This window comes from Homalodisca vitripennis, chromosome 2, assembly GCF_021130785.1.
Source record: "Homalodisca vitripennis isolate AUS2020 chromosome 2, UT_GWSS_2.1, whole genome shotgun sequence".
NCBI classification, from domain to species: domain Eukaryota; kingdom Metazoa; phylum Arthropoda; class Insecta; order Hemiptera; family Cicadellidae; genus Homalodisca; species Homalodisca vitripennis.
Genome location: NC_060208.1, coordinates 85,932,511 through 85,956,553, shown reverse-complemented (window position 1 = coordinate 85,956,553; position 24,043 = coordinate 85,932,511). Strand labels below are relative to the sequence as shown.

The 24,043-nt window shown below is 33.3% G+C and overlaps 1 protein-coding gene across 7 annotated transcripts in view; it reads left to right on the top strand.

The window, feature by feature from the left end:
* LOC124354307 (SUN domain-containing protein 1-like) overlaps positions 1-24,043 on the top strand; it is a 73,011-nt gene that overhangs the window by 30,033 nt on the left and 18,935 nt on the right. For 3 of the 7 annotated variants that reach the window (XM_046804657.1, XM_046804662.1, XM_046804655.1), the window contains exons 3-8: positions 1,174-1,248; positions 3,577-3,675; positions 5,275-5,394; positions 8,692-8,769; positions 15,743-15,842; positions 17,981-18,080. In XM_046804657.1, coding sequence (XP_046660613.1) covers positions 5,361-5,394; positions 8,692-8,769; positions 15,743-15,842; positions 17,981-18,080 — 312 coding nt within the window. In that variant the 5' untranslated portion in view covers positions 1,174-1,248; positions 3,577-3,675; positions 5,275-5,360. The remainder of the gene's footprint in view (positions 1-1,173; positions 1,249-3,576; positions 3,676-5,274; positions 5,395-8,691; positions 8,770-15,742; positions 15,843-17,980; positions 18,081-24,043) is intronic. The other 4 variants (XM_046804661.1, XM_046804659.1, XM_046804660.1 and 1 more) reach the window with 4 other exon arrangements.

Here is a 24,043-nt window from a genome sequence, read left to right as displayed (position 1 = left end):
TAAACACTCTAGGTTTATGAAATGAGGACTCGAGTGTAGACTCTGCAATAAGTCTGAAGAGACTGCAAAACACATAATACTGGACTGTGAGAGACTGGGAGCAAGGAGAAGGGCTCTTTTCGGTGATAAACAACCAGGCGACCAAACCAGATGCTAGTATCGGGGAAAAGCTTCTTAGCCTAATTAAGGGCACAAAGATAGGCTTACCCCTCTAACATCAAAGGGGCACACAATAAGCTCAGGTTGACGTGTGAGGATCTGTGAATCCACCCCAATACCCCAACGCAAAAAAAAAAAAAAAAAAAAAAAAAACTAGGTAGTCACATCTCCCGCAGTCATCAAAGTGCTGTGTTGCAAGCCAGGTCTTCATTGCTGGAAACAAGTGGACTGTAAGGCAAATGTGGAAACACCTCCCACGTAAAAGCGTCCAGGACTTATCGAGTCAGATTACCATCTAGCACAAAATTTATGGTAACCTAACTTCTGTGTAACAATTTCATATAACAAACTCCTTGAAATTTGAGGAAAACTAAGTGAGAGTTCTAGTATTGTGAATCCACGGTCTTCTTTAATACTCTCATTGACTTTAGAGACAATTTCATCGGTCACAATGCTTGGCTGTTCACTTTCGTTCGTCGTCATGCACAATTAGTTTCGGCTATTTTTAAACCTAATGCACATTGATGTACTCCACCTTCAGTAATCACATCATTCTCATAAATTCCTCAGAGTTGGTGATAAGTCTCAGTTGGTTCATTTTGCTTAGCTGTAAACCAATTGTACTTCACAACGTGCGGGATTTTCAACTGTGTACACATTTTAAAATGCTATTGTAAAATAACAAGTAGCGAAAGTAATCTCTCACTAGTACGGCTGGATAGCCATCGAATGGAGAAACGCCCCTGACATCATAATGGCCTTGATAGTCCCGCCCCTAGCGGCTATAGAGCAAAACGTCATCTACTTTCTAGATAGCTCTTGTATTTTATCTATACCACTGATATGAAGTGAGAAAGTCTCTGCCGTAATGTTGCTCTCTATTAATTTAATCATACTACAATCACTATATTTTTATGTTTATGCTTCAAACTTTATTGTTATTTTTTTGTGTCTGCCTCTGTTGTTTTTTTTATTAATTTTTTTGTATTAATTCACCCTTCTCCTCTCTATCAGTCCAAGCAGAACTATCTGGTACCTGGAGATCTGCTAAACTGGCTCATCCTACTCCCATAACCTCCTACACTGAGGGTGGGTATTGAATTTATATAGAACTATATTTATATGATGAATGTAAGACACAAAAATATTATTTACATTACAGTCTGACATTTTATATTGCATATTTTAACGAATGTGAAATTGTTAGGGATTGTTTTAGATATCAAATTCACTTGATTGGCTATATTATCAAGAATAACATATTTACTGAGTTAATGAAAGAGCTTTTGCCTAAAGAATACTTGAAAAATGTTTAGTTTGCCTTTTACACTTATTTGTATTAATTGAGTATTTTTGATACAAAAGAAAGCAATGACAATTTGTACAAACTCCCAGTTACAGTTACAACCATAATGCATTGATAGTGATACTACAAGGGTTAAAAATCACATATTGAAATTACTCCTTATATTCAGTAAACTCAAAATAGCAAACAATTAAATATATGAAAAAATATTTATCAATGATAAATAATTATATGTATAGAGTAGAAACAAAGTAATCATCCCCCTTTCTTTTTACTTTTGGAATGGACAGAAAATTAAAGCTTCAGATGTTGTTCACTAGCTTACTTCAAATTTGTTACATTATTTTTCAGTCTGAAATTGTTTCCCCTATACAAATTGGTGAATAATCACAAGTTGGAGTTTGAAAATGTTTATGGCAAGTCAAAAATTTCCTTTTTCATTTTTAACTGTTAAAAATTATCAAAATAAAACAACCCACTTGGGGATATCTGTACTATCAGCTGTAGGTTTAATTTGAAATGCTTTTTAAACATAATTTCAGTGTTATGCATAATTTGGGACAGTAAGAGATAACACAGGAGTGTTTTTAACCCTCTTCTGGGTTTCGAATTACCGCAACACACCTTAGGCACTACCCGCTCTGTCAAGGGGAAAATATTCGTGTTTTTATTATTTCAATAACTCTATTCAAACAAAACTATTATATTTATACATAATTGTAAATGTTATTAAATTCTCCATAGTATGGTGGGTGGTATTTGAAAAATTATTAAGCGTATAAGATTTAACTAAATCTAAACGAATACTCATTTGTATAAGAAAAAGGTTTGTCTGTATTGTCAAATTAAATTAAAACTACATGTCTTGTACGAATAACTATAAAACAACATAAACAATGTCAGTTAAACAGTAGCTGCAGAAGGTTACAGACAGGTCTAGTAATTATATAAAATAGCAAAAGTAGTTGGAAAGGGATTTTGATGAAAAACCGGCTAAATCACTGTCAATGAAGAAATCAATAAAAACTTTTTATTTATTATTGCTAGATAGCATTACAAGGCATAAAAATGCAATAACCAAGGATAATTGTACTGCCAATAAATTGTTCCATTAGCAATTCCAAAAGTAGTAGCTGTATGGTGGTAACACAAAGCAGAAAGCAATAATAAAGCAGTTGGTGGCCATTGTACGTTAGTGCCAGGTTCCCCTGCCATGGTGTTTGCCAGGGAGATGGTTAATAATAATCCTTACCTTATAAAAAAAACATAAAAAATGAAGTCTATGCCTATTGCAAAACAGTGTTTATCTAGTTAAAAAATATAATTTTCATCAAACAGTTATGATTTAGTATTAGTAGTATTATATTATATATTTATTTTTTTATTTTTAAATATGAGCTGCATGTGAAAATGAGAGAGAGGTTTATTGATATTGAATTGGTTTTTATTAATACTTGAATATCAAATTTAGTTGTGCAGTTTTGGAAAAATATTTAATTCCAATTCTAATTGAGAAGAGTATTATTTATTATTTAAAGCAACTCCACCCTTTCTCAGGTGCCTCTCCACCAGTCTTTCTAATCTTAAAACAACCACATGAAGACAGTGATTTTTTTTTAGTTGAAATGCAATTGTAGAATCTAACGTAATATAGTAGATTCTACTGAAATTTGCAAATTGTTGTCATCTGAAAGTCTAAATAATTTATTAATACAACAGTAAACTTTTGATTATTCATAGGCGGAGTTTCATTAACTATTCATGCTGAACATGGTAAATATTTTAGACTATACAAGTTTAAAAACTTTAAAAATACAGAAGTATAAAGCATTTTAATTCTAGTTCTACATACTCTACCTTATTACAAGTAATAGAAAAATAAACTGTTGGCCAATATAAATTAGCCAATAACCAATATATTTCGCTCCTATTGTTGAATATGTTATGGCTTATTCGCTTATCTGCAGAACCCGTGCTGTTCAATTTTATGGATACTCGAGGGCTTTTTCAGAAGAACCTTTCATTTTTAGTATTGTTATATATTTTAAACTCTAATTCTCTTATCTTTCTTCTACTAACACATCCTCTTCCTCTCGTCTGTCAACACATAGGCAGGTCAGCTTTTACATGTTTGCCCAGACACCAGCTGCTTGGTGCTCGGAGATCTTCCAAGCTGACTCATCCAACTCCTATCATATCCTATACTGAGGGTTGGTATCAAACTTGTTAATACAATCTCTTTTAACTTGCACATTTAATTATTCTTAAACTGTAATTTTTACTATTTCCTTTATTATTATTTTTTATATTGAATATTAATTCTTCACCTTTCTTAGTTAAGTACAGTGTTTTTATGTATGCATGTCATTAGCTAAACTGTAATCTGGAAAATTTCTTCAGGAAATTATAACAATTTGTTAGTTTTGTTGATATTTTGTGTATTGGTTTTAAAAATGGTAAATTTGAGCAGTATTCTTTGATATCCTGAAACGTTTGCTCTATTCAGATGCATGCTATTTGCAATTTAGCAAGAAATGATATTTAGCAGTTTAGTTTAAATTAAAAATTGTATTTTTAACCCTATACCGAGTGCCCTATCTTTACTTACACAAACCGTACTGTGGCGTGTAAATGCCCTCACTACTTCTACCTTTAGAATTAGTGATGTCAGTCTAATAAAACAGTTTGAAAAATTTCATATATATATATATACAGGATGTTTTACCTTAGTTCCTACTTTTAAGTATAATTTTAATGGGGAAAGTAATGAGTAATGGGAAATTACATCAATGAGTATATATGAAAGAGAATTCCTTCAAGTTTTGTTTAATGTTAGTAGACTTCAACGTGGGATCTATTTATTGCCCTGCACACTTTGAAACATATTTCACTTCACAGCATGTATTCACTAACATATCAGGATTAACTGTTGCAACCACAACGACAGTTCTTTCCCGAACATGATTGATGTCTACGATCTTTTCACTCTATGCAACATTTTTTTATGTTGCTCCAAAGTAAAAAAAGACTTTTTAGCTACTGGCGGATTGTTTGTGCTGTAGCTGATTCACAACCATACTGACATCTAAAATTACAATGCACTGTTATAACTAACTCAGTTTTCACAAGCAAGAAAACACACTACGTTTTCTGTACATATTGTTAATGAGTTCCTCTGCACTGCACGCACACGTGGACTGAACTGAAGAGTACAGAGGACAAAAACAGCATCGTTGATGAATCAAACACCACAAACTAGATTAGTGTATGTCACTCTGTAAAAATTCTGGGACTCATTAAAACTAGGGAGTTCTTTTTCAAACACTGTGTGTGTGTGTTAATTTTGAGATTATAAAACATAGGCCACCTTACTGTGTATATCTAATTCCTCATAAAGTTCTGTTCACCACCCATAAATAACATCACTGCATGTAGACCTCTGCCCTATATTTCCTATAACAGATGCATGTGATTTGTGATTGAAGCCTGGGGGCTACTCAGACAGCGTCTTTGAAAACAGCGATGGAGGCACTTGGCTTATAATGTTTTGCTATTGAGATGTTAATTTCAACTTATTCTTGTAGACATCGTTTTAATTATTTATTGTTGATTTTTATTAAATAAGTATTATTTATATTTTTTATTATTCTTGTTTTAATTGGTGGGGAAGAGCCTCACACTTGTCTCAGAGGTATTGCAAAGGATGAGTCTTTCCATCATGAATCTGTCAAGATTTTGTAATAACTAAAAAATGTAGTTTTTATCAAATTTCTCTCACATGTGTGAATGTTTAATGTATATTTGTGTAGATGATGAGTTGTACAAACAATGGGGGTTTCCATGTCCTCGCAAGAAGGATCGTCTGCATGTGCCCATTTCTAATGGTGAACAGAAGATGAAAGAGGATTATCAGAAACCAGTTCTGAAAGGTATTTAAATCCATAAACAACAGTACTTTTTCTATAACTTCAGGTCAGAGGTTCACTAAATCCTTTATAAAATACAAATACTGTGTTTCATATTGTTTCAAATTTAAATCCTAAAATATTAAAATGATAAAATAAGTATAATTATATACTTATAGTATAGCTTTCACTTATGAAACCTATACTAATTTTTAAAACACTAAACTATTCAAGATAAAATCATCTTGTTGGTATGTATTTTTTTTAACAAAACAAGGAGATTAGTGAAGTGCTGAGTAGCTATTGTCAACTATCAAAATTAGAGCCAACTTTTGTAAAAAACTAAATTTTACTTTTTAAAGATGTAAAAATTTAGAACACCAAACAGACCTCAAAAATATGATTTATTTTGTGTAGAGAACAAGTGGTTAAAAATATTAGGGTAATTTCACATATTACCAGTATATTTTTTATGTTAAAATCAATAAATTTGTTTTGCAACAAAAACTATTAAACCAATTCAACATGTAATCATAAATGTTATTATTATCATACAATGACTGTAAGCTCTGTAAAATAGACTTTGTACAATATTTAATGTAACTAATAAGTTTATATTTAATTATACATCAATCACAGAAAGACAAAAGGAATAGTGTAAATCTTTGTAATTAAAAACTACTACTATTATTTAAGTAAGATATAAGTTCTCTAATGGTTTGTTCAAGAAAATGTAAGCCTAGCCTGAAATCTTTCTCATATCTAATTTTACTAGTCATCCAGAAAGTAAGGTCTGTTTTACGGTAAGTATTCAAACGGAGAGTGAACAGAGCAATAGGCTTGTGCAGCGACTCCCAGCATGCCTTGCATACAAAATGACGTCATTTTCAGTGAAGTTGTTCTAGAGTGCCGTTTACTGTGCTAATTTAAGGTGTTAAAAAAAATGATCAACCTACAGACTGCAAAATGCGATAAATTATCCGGTTTTTGATAGCAAGGAACCTTCCAGCAGTGGATAGTCGAGTTTATGGAATGAGAAAGAACAATAAATGCAGCCGCTTATTACGATACGCTTACTAAACTTCGACGTGCAATACAGAATAAGCGATATGGCCTATTGACATCTAGATTTTTGTTGTTGTTGCATGACAACGCCAGACTCCACTCTGCCATCCTAACCCAAAATCTGATCAGATCATTTGATTGGGAAGATTGACTACCGCCGTACAGCCCGGATTTGTTGCCAAGCAACTTTCACTTGTTTTGCTATCTAAAGGAGTTTCTCGGCAGTAAGGGCTTCAATACTGATGATGAGGTGAAAGAAGCAGTTAAAGATTGGTTATACTCACACGAAGCAGACTTCTACGACATCGACATTCAAAAGCTTGTAGAACGTTATAACAAATGTTAAAAAAAATGGAAACTATGTTGAAAAAAAAGACGTCGGGAATCAACTAAAACAAGTTTTTATTATTTTTTTACTTATTTTTTATAAGAAATCGGATCTTAGTTTCCTTATGACCCTCGTATATGCTGTCGTCTTTTGAAAATTAAACAGCTGCCTCTTCTAGAATTAAGTAGCTAGAAAGTTATAATAACCATGCAAGAAGTACACATACAAAAATTAATACATAACTGATCAAGACGCTAACCAAGATCTTTGTGAAAGGGCAAGAAGGATATACATATTGTAATCTCTCCATGGATTTTGTCCAATCACATGTACTCTCACATCAAAGCAACTATCTTCTTAAAAGGTCTGTCCTCTTTCTATTTTTAAATAAATGGTATTTTATGCAAATTAGATACTTATTGTGTACATTTAAATGTGTTCTTTAACTTTCTTGAACTCATCTTAATAAAATGATGGTGAGTCCAGCAGTTGAAGTTAAATTTCATTAAGGTGTTTAGTCATGAGAAAGAGTTTTTTCAATTAAACTTCCTTTGTTGTAATTATTTAACTTTCAAAATAAAACTTAAAAATACATTTTTATAATTTTAGATTATTTAGTAATTATTGAATATTTAAATACATTATTGAGTAGTAATTTATTTAGTAATAAAGTAATGTTCTCAAAAGTGTTTGCTGTTATAACTTATACCATTAAACAATATTAAGAAGTAGAATGAAAAATTAAATTAAGGTTAAACGTTCCAAAATTAGTTCCAAACTGCACCATAAAAATGAAATTATTGTTTTTTTTTCATAGTAATGGTGTACATGCTGAAATAATGGATTGAAATTTTTTGTTTGAAATAAAACATTTTTTATCAAATTATTCTACGTTTAGTACCAAACAGCTTTCGGAATTCTAATCTGATGCGATATTTCATTTATAGTGCTAAGTTATTTCAAAATGCAGTTATGTGTAATGTTATAGATCAGTGAACTATGTTGCAATGAACATTGTGATAATGACATGACTGGCTCTCATACTACGGCAGGTGGTATTAGGACTAAATGCCAAAATCATAAGTGTCAGAAATGTTTTAAGTTAGGTGGTTTTTTATTTTCATTCTTGAAACACACTGCAGACATAAAACAGAAGAGAAATTTTCCATTCCCCAAGTTAAAGGCTTTGCTAACATTCAACCAATAAATTGGAGTACCACATACAGTTATGATTGATTGAGTTAACAAAACATTATTAATGAAAACGTATTTATTTCAAAATGAAGCTAGATGATGGAGTATTGCTATTCATAATCTTAACGCTTGTATATTATTTATATTCTATTAAAATATATTAAATAGTTGAAAAAGTAGGAACTCTATGTTAAAAGAATCAAAGACTACCGGGAAGTACAGGGTGGTGATGGCGCATCTGGTGAGAGATAATATACCTCAAATAATGGAAATAAATTATTGTAATCAAACCATTCAACTGATTTTAAAATAGAACTATTCATTTCCAGATTTAAAATAGAAATTGTGTACAATAAATTTATCATTATAAATAAAATTCTTCTATACATCAAATTTTATGATGATCTACTTTATAAATCAGTTGTCAAAATTAAAATCCTTGAAATCTAATTAAAACAAATATAAAAATAAATTTTGCTGCTGTTATCCATCTGATAAATATCATAAAATTTTTTCATATGTTTATCCTTAATTTCTTTTCTGGAAACAAAAATTATTGTTAATGTAACAGCAAACGCTTGGATAATACAGCTTAAAAATATTATATGACATAGTCCTAAAGTTCCAGTTAACAATCTTAGATGACTGACAGCTCTTAATTTATTATTTAGAGAAAATGTATTTATCTATTAAATACCTTGCACAAGTGTTGATAGTTGTGATTGTGTTCACAGAATCCTCCAGAATCAACTGGCAGAGCATCAAATACATAGCAGCACTCATTTCCCTAATTGTGGTTAGTGGATTTTTAGGTATGTGACAAGTGATTCTTTAAAGTATAACATATTTTTTAACTTTTGCGTTACCTTTACCAACAGTTTGGCCTGTTGCAAATACAATGGTGGTTTGCAAGTGTGAATGTTGGAGGGGCTTCTTCTAACCTGGAGATAACAACCGTTACTGCACATAAAGTACACAGTGAGCACCATAACTACTTTGTGTGTAGAAAACTCGGCTGCTCCACATTGCTTAGAGATCGTGTCTATCACATTGTAGTGCACTAAACTTTGCACCTGATGAGACAGAATACTTCTTCACCTATATTACACTATATCTTGTGGTCTAGCTGACTCTGATGTCGAAACAACGTAACAAGTTAATTTTCAGCTTTTTCGTCACTGACTTTGTTTGTATCTCTTCAGACGAACATGACTCCAGATTTCAGGAGTCAAGTCTGTAACAGTATTTCATTAAATAACTTCTATGTTTGAACATTATCACGTTTTGCTTGTTTTTGGTTACAGAATTATAAAGCTTGACTATTAAGGTTTATTATTTTTAAGAATACTATATTTGTTGAGAATCCTTACTCTATTATAAACTATTACTTACTAAACTCTATGTTTACTGTTTAATTTAACATCAAAACTTTACTTAATTCAAGCAAATGTTTTGTATGGTAAATAAGTTAAAAGTATTGTATAAAAATCAATTATTTTGCCAAAATTGTTTAAACAAATAACATGTTTTTTCTATTTTATTATTAGGCTGCATATAGTTATACAATATTATTACTCTATGTGAATTATTATTTATAATCTAAAGTTTTATGGTTAAATAAACATAAATGGCTCTATCTTTATTGTTGTTGATGCTGCTTGTGCCAGAAGTATAGAAATATTTCTGTTGCTGTGCTCCCAGTCAAATCATGCATACTGCGTATACCTAGTTGCTCATATGTTTTCCTTTACCACACAATGAACTGACTTGATATGTTTTGCTATTGGCCTTTTTTCCATTGATTGTTTTAGAATTTTTACATTTCACCTAGTTTATTAGGAGACAATAGACAATCTTTCTTTATTTAACACAATCATAGAGATCGGTATTGGCGTCAAAACAATGTTTACATAAAAATGAAGTTCTATCTTGCGAGTGTTTATCTTTAAGTCTTCCACTCCATGAATTCCTTTTCGCTATAGAAGGGATGATCTTCCAAGCCATCGAAGGAGTTTTCCCTTGAATGTCCCTTGAAGTCTTTCCCTGTTGATGTGGTTTTGGCAGGGTTGTTGTTGAAATACCGTGCTCCCCTGAAGGTTGGCTTCCTTTCAGAAAAGCTCAGGTGATGGTGCTGGAAGTGAGAATCTGAGGCATTTCCTGGGTGTTATATTGGTGATAATCTCCAAGTTTTGGCTTGTTTGATGAGATTACTAGTAGAATTACCTCGCTTATGTAAAGTGCAGGTACTGTAAGTATTTTTGTGCTCCTGGAATGCTCTTCGACAGCTGCTTTGAAATCCAAGGCCTGTTAAGCATCTTATTGTTCCTTCTGCTGCAAGAAAACTCCTTTCCATGTTGGAGCTAGTAGTTCCACCACCCCATGCCTGCTATGCCATATCTAACATGTGCCTCAAAAAGAGCAAAGTAGGCAATTCTTGCTGCAGATGTTCCGCATATTTTCTTTTATCCTTCTTATGACATAGGTGCCCGATGCAAGTCTCTTGCACAGCACATCAACCATGAGCTTCCAGGTTCAGTGAGTCATGTCAAGATTAATACCAAATATTATTAAATTATCTTGTACTTTTAAGTCAGGTATTTCCCAGTTCTGTGTGTTTTCCTCTTGCGCTATACGTCATCTGTACAGTTTTACTCTCATTCAAAGCTAGGTCGTTTGTCCTACAGTACTGTTTTGCTGAGTTGAGGATGGTTTCGTGTATCTATTTCAAGTTTGATTTTTATTTTTGTTAGCTAAATGTTAGAACAGTATCTGCGTACATTATTGTTTGGCAGAGGTTGGTGGTCAGGTTACTGAGGTAGGTCGTTTGTAAGCAAGAGGAAAAGGACAGGTCCAAGCACTGTCCCTTGTGGTACTCCTCTATTCACCTGAAAGTGAACCTTGGTAGTTGTTCCGTTCAGGTTGTGTTTTAGTTCCACTAACTGCTGTCTTCCACTGAGGAAGGTCCTGAAACCAGTTAGCTGATGTTCCTTTGATTCCCAGTTGGTGTAGTTTTTCTAGGAGCAATGAGTGTGTCATATGCAGTCGAATGCTTTACTAAAATCTAGGAACAAGCTTTGTAACAGTTTTTCCCACTTTCAATTTGGTCAATGATATACTTAACTAACTGTACGATGGCTGTTGTGGTAGATCGGCCCTTCAGGAATCCATGTTGGTTTTCAGTCAACAGATTGTTATTGCTTAAGTAATTAAGAAGTCTTGTTAGGATAACCTTTTCAATTATTTTAGAAAATGTTGGAATAAGTGATATGGGACGATAGCTGGTTGCTTCTGTGGTTGGGCCATTTTAATACTTAGGATAAATTTTGAAGTTTTCAGTTTGTCTGGAAGCATGCCTTCTTGTAGTGACTTATTAATGATGTGTGTGAAGGGGACAATGATTTCCTCTCTTACAGCTTTTTATGAGTTTTGAGGATATATCATCCAGACCTGCTGATGTTTTTTGCTTCATACTATCTATAATGGCAAGTACTTCTTTCTGTGTTGATGGTGTGAAAAGGAAGCTGGGTTTTTGTTGAGAAGTTGTGCTGTGATTGTTTTGCAAGTTTTGAGGTGTTCTGTTTAAGTGTTTCATCAGCAATATTGGCAAAGAAGTAATTGAGATGGTTGGCAACTTTACTGGGATTTTCTGTGAATTTCCCATCTATATGAGAGCAAGTTTGTTGCTAGATATCGTTTTAGCTGCTCTTTCTTTGTTAATTACTTCCCAAAGTGCTTTTGATTTGTTGCCAGATTCTTCTATATGCTGACTTACTTGCTGTTTTCTTAAAGATTTTTTAATTTCAATATCATATACTTTCTTTCTCTCAGCTGTTTTCCTTCTTGTCATTTTCCAATCCTGTGCACAATTCCCTTTCAAGTGCTTTGATGTAATTTTGTCTTAGATGTTCTGTTTCTTGGTCCCACAGAAAATGGTTCTGTTTTCTTTTAGCTCTTTTAAGCACAAGAGGACAGGGCGCGGAATTTAAATTTGTTTGCATAATTTCATTGAAAGTGTTGTAAGCCTCATTAGTATTTTGCATTCTTAGGACTGTACTCCAATTCTGCTGTTTCAAGAGTGATTTTAAGTTTCCAATGTTGCGGTTATTAAAGATTCGGGTTTTTTTCTTTTGGAGTTTTAATAGAGGGTCTAGAAAGGTATACAGTAGCTGTTTGTGCCTTATGGTCTGAAAGGCCGGTTTGTATCACCTGTGTTTCAAGGTGGTTCTCCTCAAAATTAGCGCAGACCCAGTCTATAGAGGTTGCAGATGTTGGTGTGATTCTTGTTGGGGGAAGGTCAAGTCTAGGAGGTCATTAAGCTTGGATTTTTCATTACTTTTCTGTAATGTTGTTGACATTAATGTCTCCCATGATTAGCAACTTTTTTTCTTTCTCTAATGCTTTATCCCAGAATGTTACCAAGAATATCAGTTGCGTCATTTATATTTGAGCCTGGTGGTCTGTAGACACCTAAAACGAGTAAAATCTTTTTTTTTCCATTTTTTTTATCTGGAAAAGCGCTGCTTCACATATTAGTTCTGAATCATCGCCACTGGTGTCCATGAGTTTGACTTGGTCAGCTAGTTCTTTTTTTTCACATAAGCAGCCACCTTTAAGATGCCTTTTCCTGGCAAAACCTCCCACCAGTGAGTAGTCAGCCAATCTGGTATTTTTTCAGATTTGCTTGTGTGAGTCCGTGTTCTGTTAAGATGACAAGATCTGGTTTATTTTCATGCAAGAAAATGGCTTATTTGTTCAATTTTATTCGATATTCTATCTATGTTTTGGTGAACTATTTTTATATGTTTTGGTATTTTTATTTTTGTGCCTGACTTGAAATAGATCTTTAGTCTGTCGGTCCTTTTTTCTGCGGCTCTTCCTCCATTGAGATGGCTCTAAAAAATTATTGTTTTGGGTGTTTGTGTGGTTTTGTATTTCTTGATGTCCCTTATTCCTTTGATCTATTGATATGTCCTGTGATTGCATTATAGGATTCAGTTTTTTTGTTGAAGGGAGTTTGTCTGGCTCTCCCTATGTCTTGTTCAGGTGTTTGTCCATCCCCAGGTAAGATGTTGCAATTCAGTTTTTTGTTTGAGGGAGTTTGGCTGGCTCTCCCTGTGTCATTTTTAAGTGTTTGTCCGTCCTGAGGTAGGATGTTACGATTCAGTTTTTTGTTTGAGGGAGTTTGGCTGGCTCTCCCTATATCTTGATCAGGCATTTGTCCATCTTGGGGTAAGATGTTGCAGTTCAGTTTGTTGTTCAAGGGAGTTTGACTGGCTCTCCCTATGTCATTTTCGTGATGAAAGGGTTGGAGAAGAAGCCTTACCTAAATTTTTTAGGTGCTTTTTTCCATTTTGTCAAAAAAACTCGCTGCTGAAAGTTTCATCTTTGGGTCAGTTTATAGGCGGTGCAAGGAGGTTGGGGTTGCGGTTTTCTCCTGGAGTCTTTGGACAATGATTTATTAGCATTTTCGTCTGTTTGGGGGTGTGCAAGGCTGTATATGGTCCGACCCCAGTGGGTGTTTGTTTGTTTTCGTGTGTTGTATGCAGAGTTGATGAAGATTCTTGATTTCTGCAGTTTTAGTCTATGTCTTTGTCGCTTGGGGATTTTTTTTCAACATCAACGGTTTGTGTACGGTGAGTTTTTACTTCTGAGGATTTGATCACTTCTTCCAGTTTGGATTTCTGCAATTTCAAATCCAGAAATATCCGTTCTGTTTGTTGATTTAGGTTTATCCCCTGAGAAGTTCTGTTTTCTCTTTTTGAGCACTGGGTAGGATCCATCAGAGTACTGGTGTATTAATCGGTTTGACTACAATAATCTCAGAGTGTGTGTGCAAGTCAATGAGGTCGACTCATTGTTAGATTGGGCATTAGATAGCAACGAGCTGAGTGGCTGACCGTGTTTGATTTCAGGGACATATTTTTGTAGTGGGCTTCCTTTGCTACAGGGGTCTGAGAGCCGTTTGGTTCATCGATCTCATTGAGTGTAATAAAAAAATAAATAATTCTTTACCTCCAAAAGCTTTTGAAACATCAGAATCAGTAGCTGATTCATGATAATAGCCACATTTATCACTAGCTGAACGTTAGCAAAGACTACTACTCAGAGTAGCAGGCAAAATTACACTTCCACCATTATACATAGAAAGGAATGAGTTCGGTGATAGTGCATCGCTGGGTTGTTAGTTAAGTGTTATTAATCCTTTGACTAGTAATTCCACAACAAACTCAGGAGCGTCCTACATGCTGTCAGCAGTAATCCAGATAGCCATGCAGGAAGCACTATAGTGCTAAACAGTTTTCACAATAATGTTTCATAATAAATAATCTCTCGCTTGAATATAAATGCGATCTAGTGGAATAAATAAGAAACAGTTTCAATAGCAACGTTCCACTTTGTGTTTCCAACTGTTTTCGCTACCATCAAACATTTTTGAGGAGACTTATGTAATGTTATGAAGTTGTACCTAATGTGTACTTTAGTATGTTTATGAGAAAATACTGAATATATTATCTTATTCTCATATTTTGTAAATATAATAACTTTTGTGCATAATTAAACTAATTTCTGTATAAATACAAAAAATTTCAAAAACATTTAATTGAGGGTTTTTTTTACAACACATGCTGCAGTAAACCCAAATCACCTAAAAAACAAAAACCAAAATTAAAAAAACTCACTTTTTTAGGGCACTCTTACTAAGAAAAAACCCACCAGTCGAAGGTTAAAGCCTATCAGTCAGTTTGTTGGCAACATTTCTTTTTTGTCTGTTTGGGGGTTGTAAACATTTCTGTCTGATAGTCTCTGGTCTCTGTCAACAGGATATTTTGATAATGAAATGAGCTATAGACTAATTTTATTTACACAACTTAAGCAAAGGGTATTACACAACATGTGGCCTGGCTTACTTCTACCTTGTTATTTTTATAAAGTATAATCATCTCAAACATCATTCTTTCCTCTTTCTTCTCTTCTAGTTTCCAGAGGCTGCATGATAAGTAATAATTATGAATTGTATCCAAGAGATTCCACTCAGATATTGCCAAATACAAGGAAAATATAGCAGGTCACTGAGGAAAAATATAAGGGCCCTGTAAGAAAATACCACACTTCCATATATGTGTTTGGGTGTCGTTTTAAGTAAAAGTTTAAATTAAATGATTATATATTTGGATGAAAATCTATATCTAATATGAGGTGATGATCTAGATTTTTTATTGTATGGATCATAATTATAGGCTCTAGTGAAGAATACCTTGAGATAATAATTACTTTTAAGAACAAAGTTTGGACAGTAATTTAGGGACCTGATGGAGGGAAAATGCAATTGAAGAGATAGAGAGAAAATTAGTTGATTTAGTAGGAAATAGGAAGTTTATGATCATATTGGGCTATATCATTAGAAGAAGTGAGGGTATAGTTGTAAGAGAATTTGGGAAGGAAGATTGAAATTTTTTATGTTGGTGTCTTTGGAGAAATTTTAATGTTAGGAAGGAATTGATCTCACATAATATAGTTTCTTTTCCTCAGATTTATTTCTTGAAACTAGCCAAAGAAAGCTAAAAGGGTTTTTATGAATATGGTTATATGCTAAAGTTTCAATAAGATTTTAATATAAATTTAACAAATGGTGACTCAATAATGGATTAAATTTATAAACTTTAAGTATGTTAATATAAAATTATTAATTTTTTAACAGATTAAAGCCAAAATAACTTCAATATGTGTGTGCTTTACAGATATTATATTTGAGAACTCTTCATGACTTTATAAGTTATGTTTCAGGTGCTTACTGCTACGCCTACATCACCTATCACTATTTTCAAGATTCCAGGTGTGTGTTCTCCAACCACCATTATCTGGATGTTGTTATGAAAGATGACAGGTAACAAATATCTATCTACCGGAGCATCCTATCTGGTTGATTCCAACTAGTAGATAGAAGTTGCATTAATGTTGAAATTGCTTTTTTCAATGGTCTCTAAAGCGATTCTGAGAGGTAATGGTTGAAAAGCTTGAGGTGTACCATGAATCCTGTTGTTATTGAAATGTTACAAAGTCATATCCAGGAGTGACTTAGACTTGTGAATCATATTGGAAGATCTTAAGTGGAAAATTGGGCTCTGACAGGCGTTTAACCATCGCACTTATTAGTGAGGAGACCGCACTTTCAGTCGGATCTGTCATTGTAACAGAGGATCTTATGATGAGGAAAGTGTCCATAAAGCTGGTGTCAAAAGTCTTGAACGAGGAACAAAAACTGTCATGGGTGGAAATTTCTCAAGAAATGTTAGACTGCATTGAGGAAGATGAAGATCTTCTCGACATCATTATTACCGGCAATGAATTGTTGGTGTTCCAGTATGACCTGGAAATAAAACGTCAAAGTTCAGAATGGAAAAATCAAAAAGCTCGGATGTAAAAATCAAAACTATGCCGATTGTTTTTTGACCAACGTGGCATTGTTCACAAAGAGTTCATGCCAAATCGAACATCTATAAATGCTGCATTTTACGTGCAAGTGCTGACACACCTGCGAAATCACGTAACACGTGTGCTACACAGGCCATTGCGAAGAATTGGAAACTTCACCATGACAATGCTTTATCCCATGGTGTGATTTTTGTGCGGCAGCTGCTGGCGAAATTCGGTGTGGCAACGTGTTTCACCCACCCCTACAGCCCAGACCTGGCTCCACCACACTTTTTCTTGTTTCTGCAAACAAAAAGAGAGCTCAAAGGACATCAGTTTGAATCCATCAGTTCAAGAGGTGACAATAGAGGTTCTCAACAGTTTTCCAGAAACCAACTTCCAGCAGGCTTTTGACGAGTGGCAGATGTGCCAAACTAAGTGTATCAATACAGGAGGAATGTATTTTGAAGATGATTCATTGTAATGATACTTGCAATACATTTTTATTTTTGGAATGAGTCCCCTGATACTTATTGAACAGATCTTGTAATAAGGTGAGTCAATCCTTAGCAGCCTTGAAGCCCGGCGTTGTTTTTCCCGATTGTGACAGAAATGTTCTTCAAGGTATCCTTTTCCAAAAGAGCTCACTTTCAACAGCATTGAACACTTCTTCAGCACAGAACTCTCCCTCTTCTAAGACTACTTTGGTCTTTGCTGGAAATTTTTCTGTGGCTTTGTGGTCTGCAGACACTGCCTCACCTACGTGCTTCACATTGTGAAAGCTAAAGCAAAGCTTAAACCTTTCAAACCATCCCTTTCTACACAGGAATTGTCGTGGATGTAAAATCTTGCTGCATTCTTGTAACAACTTTGAAAATGGTTGTGCAGTTGTTTAGCGTTTTTCGGATCTCTTTTCCTGGTTTGATCCTCTATCGATATGCTCAATGTCATTTCAGTTTTTTTAACTCTCACGTATTGAGAAACAGAAGTAGTTTTGGCATAGAGAAGTCCACTTTCTTTTATACTACCTCTGCTTTTTTTCCATGTTTTTCTAATCTTGTGAATACTCGACTCATTCAGTGTGAACTTCCTAGTTACTGAAGCAACCTTATCAACTTTCAGCACATCAAGAATTTTTAATTTTTTAACTAAAGACAGCACAACATGTTTCCTCTTCTCGATCTGAGACATCTTAATTGATTGATGCTGAGAAAGCTTTTTTATCAATAACTCGTACTTATAATATAAAAACAATCAAGCCGAGGAAACAACTGTATATATATGATCTGAACAAATATCTAAACAGACTGACACAGGGAGGAGTGCATGTTACGTGTAGAGTGACAATGGCACATGGTAGCGAAGGAAGGGTAGGGGTAGAGTGGAAGTGAGAGTGAGTCATTCAGCAGTGGCAATTTCAAGCAGTTTATGGAAATAGCTGTAATATAGCATCTGCTATTAATTTTGTATCTGATAAACACTGTGATGTTTGCTACCCCTGCTTTAAAGCTTCAGTAATAGCAACTTAGAAAGAATCCACTTCACATGATACAGTAACTCTTTTCTTTTCTATCATTAATTTCTCATTTAATCAGTTCCTACCTTTTTCAGATATTCTCACTTGGACTTGAAAATCCAGAAAATTTCGAGTTGTATGGCAGAGCTTGCAAAGAATATTAATGCTCTTCGGGGAAAGATCAGTAAGCCTCCAGTAAGTTGTGAGACATACAACTATTTATTTATTTGACTTTTATAGCTGGATTATGTATAAGTAAGTCATATAAGAAAGGTGCATTATTTAATACAAACTTTTTATTAAAATACCTTTGTAATTTTTAGAAATAGCTTTTATCACAAAAAGAGAAATAGGTGTAAAACAAAGTAAAAGGTAAATGCAACACTTTTATATTTAGTTATTCCTGAATTTTATTTTGAAATTCTTTACTTCTTTAGTTAAAACTGTTGCCAAAAGCTTTAAAATGCTGTTATTTTACACAAAAATACTGAAATGCACATAATCTTTGTCCATCTTATTTACAATAATTTCAAATGTTTTACTTTTTCTCTTGTGGTTTCAAAAAAACAATTTGTACTTTTCAATAAAAATTTGTTTTGCAATCATCCAAAGTAAAAGAAGTTTTCAGAAAATGTCCATCTATACATGTGTGAGCATAAGTAACCAAACAGGCTGAATTCGTGTATAGGTGTTGGCTATGTGTGGTTTTAATTGTTTTCAAATTCATTATGTAGGTTTGAGTAAAATAAAGTACAAAAATGTTTAACTACATATGCTTAGCTACAAAATTGCATGTCTTAAAATATGAAGAATGTTTTTTTATTTTTCTGGAGGCAGTAAACTTTATTATTGCAATTTAATGCTTAAATCTTCATCAGACATTTTATCAGGAATGCACAGTTATAACTGTTATTAGGAAGCTTAATTAAGAAGCTTCAATTATTTACAAGACTATGAGCAAAGTAACACCTTCCACAAGGAAGAACCACTAACTCACGACTGCACTTCCACCTCTCCACCTCAGCCGTATAGTTTGGTATATTATTTTTATAAAGCACACTGACTATGTAAAAAAATACATATTTCAATGGACAATTAGGTACTGATATCAAAATTTTATTGTATTTTTAATAAGTAGATGTGCCACAGTTTGTGTATTGCCAGACATTAATATAAGAAAATTACAAAAAAATTACACAAAAGTAGTTTTGTGTTTTTTTTTTTTTTTAATCAATGTCATTAAAACTTTATCAAGAGTAATCGTATGCTGTTAAAATATAGTGGACGATGTACAATCTCACAGGAGAATACCACTTTGAATGATGTTACTGGTGTACAGTAGGAGGCATATATGAATCATGTTACTGGTGTACAGTTAGTGCAGTCATTGAAGCATTATTGCTGCGAATTTTTTTACTGTGAACCGAATTGCATACAATTTTGGAATTAGGTTCATCTTACCCTTAACTTCAAAAGTGAAAATGATTTGACCTGCGCAACCACCCTGGGGGTGGTTGCCACCCCTTCTCGGGGGTGAATTTTTTTTTGTTTCAAAATAACCTCGGATATCGATAGAAGTCCTAATTTTAAGCAAAACATCATCTATAAAGTTTTTGAAAAATACAATACTTTTCAAGTTATTGGCAATTGAAAATTCGCAATTTTTTCACGTTTTTCATCAGTTAGTTTTTTGCAAATATCTCCAAAAATAAACGTTTTATCAAAAATTGTATAAAGAACAAAATTGTAGCAGGTAACAAAATGAACAATTTGGTTTTTTATAAAGTATTCTAAGTGCAATATTAAGCTAGATATTAAAGATCAAAGCCGTTTTCTATTTTGTCTGAAATTTAATCGATGTGATCAATGCCATCTAGCGGCGAGCAGATGCATTTTAGGCATTCTAATAAAAAAGGATTTTGTAGTGCTTGAAATGAGCTTTAAAATGAGCGCTATTAAAAGTCTTTTGCACGTAAAATAAGTGAGCTGTATTGCAAATAAGAGGAGCATCTAATGTTTTTTCTTTGAAATCAATGGGTTTCATAAATGCCATTTCCACCAAAATTAAAATTAATCGTATTCCGCCTAGAATTAACTTTATTATGAAGAGTTTGATAGATTTTATCAGTTTGGCTGCTTCAGGACACATATCTTTCAAAAAAGTCACGATTAAAAAAAAATTTTTTAAAAAAAACCACCTTTTTTCATAATATCTCAAAAATGACGACAGATACGTATAAAAGTGTAGGGATAAAAAATTTAGGTATTTTTCTGACAAACGATTTGGTTTTTTTGTTTTTTCTGTCAAACAAAAATTGACGGAGATATGATTGTTTAAAGAGCGCGTGGCAGCGCAATCACAGTCTCTCTTAAGCCCTTTAACCCTTCATCGTTTGAGAAAAAGGTTTTTTACTATACAGGGTGAGTCAGAAATATGGTAACATATTTTAAGACGTGATTGCTGAGCTAAAAATAAGAAAAAAATGTTATATGAAGGTAGGTCCGGAAACGCTCCATTAGTGAGTAATGTCTGCCGAAAGATTTTGCTTTGTTTTCAGTTCACCTAGTGAAATTAAGTGATTCTGAAATGTTTTGTTCTTACTTTTTAACTCAAATAAGGTGGGTTTATAAGGAAAATCACCTGAAAAATCAAATAAAACCGCTCTAGAGGTTGTAGTGTGAACGGTTTTTGAGAAAAAGTATGAAATTGGCCAAAAATCTAATAACAAAAATACCGTCTGAAATGTTTGATGTCCAATAACTTTGTTAAATGACCAATAAACAAATTGTTTTTCCTAATACAGATTGTAGAAAATTTAATTCTGAAAACAACAATAATAAGCAAAGTTAACTAAATGTGTAAAACATTTATGAAATCGACTCCTCACGTATTACACTACACAGCAAACTTTTACTGTTTTATAATAAGGAATGAGTATCTGATTGGTAACAGCTGGTCATTTCATCATTTAATCATTTTAATCTGACCATTTTAATCATTTAATCAACAGCTGTTTAAACATTTTTAAATAATAAATAATCAGCTGGGCATTTATTATTAGATGACATATGTCACCTCATTGTTGAACAAAATCACAAACTGTAAAGATACTGTATTTTTGTGTTAAGTATTCATCAATTTATTAGTGATTTTGTGTTGTGTGTTTCATTTATTAAAAATGGAAGGTAATATTCATGTGTATTCAAACTCTGAATTAGCAGACTCGCATTTAATGTATGGTTTGGGACGCTACAATAGTACTGCATCAAGACGTCTGTATGAAGAGAACTTTCCTAACCGCAGGTGTCCTAGCGCAAGATTTTTTGCCTCTATTCATCAACGCCTATCTGAAACAAGTTCTTTGAAGTCTTCAAAGCATAGTAATGCAGGCATCATTTAGGACTGTTGAATCATACAGCATTGAATCATTTCAGCATAGTTGGTTCTTAATGAAACTTCTGATCATCCTTAAAAGAGCACTAGAGAATTGTCACTACAGTTCAATGTCAGCCAATCTAGTATTCGAAGAATAATATACGAGTACCAGTTACACCTATACCACTTCCAGCATGTCCAAACTCTTTTGCCACAAGACTACGCTCCCCGTGTTGCTTTTTGTTGATGGCTTCTGGGAAAATGTGCTGATCCATACTTTTTAAATACAATTTTGTTTACCGATGAAGCTCACTTTACAAGAACAGCTATCATTAACTTCCATAACAACTACACTTGGGCAGACAGAAATCCTCATGCTATCAAACCTAATCGCCCACAGCATCAGTTTTCAGTAAATTTTTAGGCTGGAATCTTAGCAGATCATTTACTCGTATTCGTGCTTCCTCCCTCGCTTAATGGCGTGGTGTACTTTAACTTTTTAAGAGACGAGCTCCCTAACCTGCTTGATGATGTACCTCTGCATTTGCGCCAAAACATGTGGTTTATGCATGACGGGCACCTGCGAACTACTCTCTGGCTGTTAGTGGACACCTAAATGAGAGTTTCACAAATCAATGGATAGGCCGAGGTGGACCAGTTTCATGGCCAGCAAGATCACCGGAATTAAATCCTTTAGACTTTTAACTTTGGGGACATTTAAAAACATTAGTTTACTCTTCCCCAATAGATACCATTGAAGAACTCCGATTAAACATTTCTAATGGAATAGAAACCATTAAGCAGACACCTGGAGTTTTTTAACGGGTCCGAAACTCGATGAGAAGACGCCTGAACGCGTGAATTTTAAATAACGGAGGTCATTTTGAGCGTCATCTTTAATCTTCCGGTGAGACTTAGCAATCGTAGATATGTTTATTGTATTTAAAAATACAATTTTGAACTAAAAATATGTTTGTTTTTCACCAGCTGTTACCAATCAGATACTCATTCCTTATTATAAAACAGTAAAAGTTTGCTGTGTAGTGTAATACGTGAGGAGTCAATTTCATAAATGTTTTACACATGTAGTTAACTTTGCTTATTATGGTTGTTTTCAGAATTAAATTCTCTACAATCTGTATTAGGAAAAACAATGTGTTTATTGGTCATTTAACAAAGTTATTGGACATCAAACATTTAAGACGGTATTTTTGTTATTAGATTTTTGGCAAATTTCATACTTTTTCTCAAAAACCGTTCACACTACAACCTCTAGACTAGTTTTATTTGATTTTTCAGGTATTTTCCTTATAAATCCACCTTATTTGAGTTAAAAAGTAATACCAAAACATTTCAGAATCACCTAATTTCACCAGGTGAACTGAAAACAAAGCAAAATCTTTCGGCAGCCATTACTCACTAATGGAGTATTTCCGGACCTACCTTCATATAACATTTTTTTCTTATTTTTAGCTCTAAAATCACGTCTTAAAATATTTTACCATATTTCTGACTCACCCTGTATATTGCAATGAAGGATGTTGTAGCTCTCTTAATTACATTTACAATGGTTTTTTAAAAATTGTGATAGCATGAAAATTGAAGGAGTTATGGTCCAAAAACTTATAATATTTTTTTCTACTTAGTAACTGAAAATTTTGCAGTGTGAATATTTGGAGCAATGTGAAAGTACGCAGTATAATAGAGACCCAAAACTATTGTAATGTGTGTGTATATATATATATATATATATATATATATATATATATATATATATATATATATATATACATAATATGGCTCATATATTTTGGAAACGTAGGCATGAATACATACCAACGTTCTTATATGTATATAACACATTTGAGTGAATTTTATATAATTTGTAAATATTTTCTTTAATAAATGGCAATTTTTTACTCTAAATTAAATTATCTTTAAATATGTAATCATATATATTTATTTACTGATTTAATTTAGGGGTAATTTTAAGGGTAGAAAAGCTTAAGAATATGATAATCATTTTCGAGAGTATGGAATAATATTTAAATCTTTTTCATTTTATCAAAAAAATTTTTAACAATTTTTTATCAAGGGGTAGCTTTCAAGGGTTGAAAGGGGGTTAAACATTTGATAATTGTTATAGAGATTATAAAATATTACTTACTCTATACTTACATCTTTTTATGTCATACCAAAGTATTTTTTTTTGTGATTTTTTCAATTTAGGGGTTGTTTGGAAGGGTTGTAAGATTTTCAAGGGGTTGAAAATTATTTTAATATGAGGTAATTGTGTTAGAAAACACTTTACAATTTCATCACTTACTATTAGACATGTTTTCTAGCGATAAAATGGCTCAATGTCAATTTTTCCATTAAGGGGTTGTTTACACCCCTTAAAAATAATAGGCAGAGTTCAGATCATTTTCACTTTTGAAGTTAAGGGTAAGATGAGCCTAATTCCAAAATTTCATGCAAATCGGTTCACAGTAAAAAAATTCGGAGGTAAGACCGTATTTTTCGCTTCAATGACTGCACTAAGTAGGAGGCATATAGCTTTGCCTGCAACCTTGGCCAGTGAGGGAGGTGGTGAGGCTTAATACGGAAGAAAATTATGTGCGTTTTCCGTATTAATATAGACTAGACCCTACCACCGCTTACCTTCCCTGCTCGCTGGTGATTGTACACATGACTGTACAACTTTGGCCTGATCTGGTCACGGGCACAGCTACATGCCTCCTACTGTATTAAAATTTGCTTTTAAAATGAGAATGAAGAATTC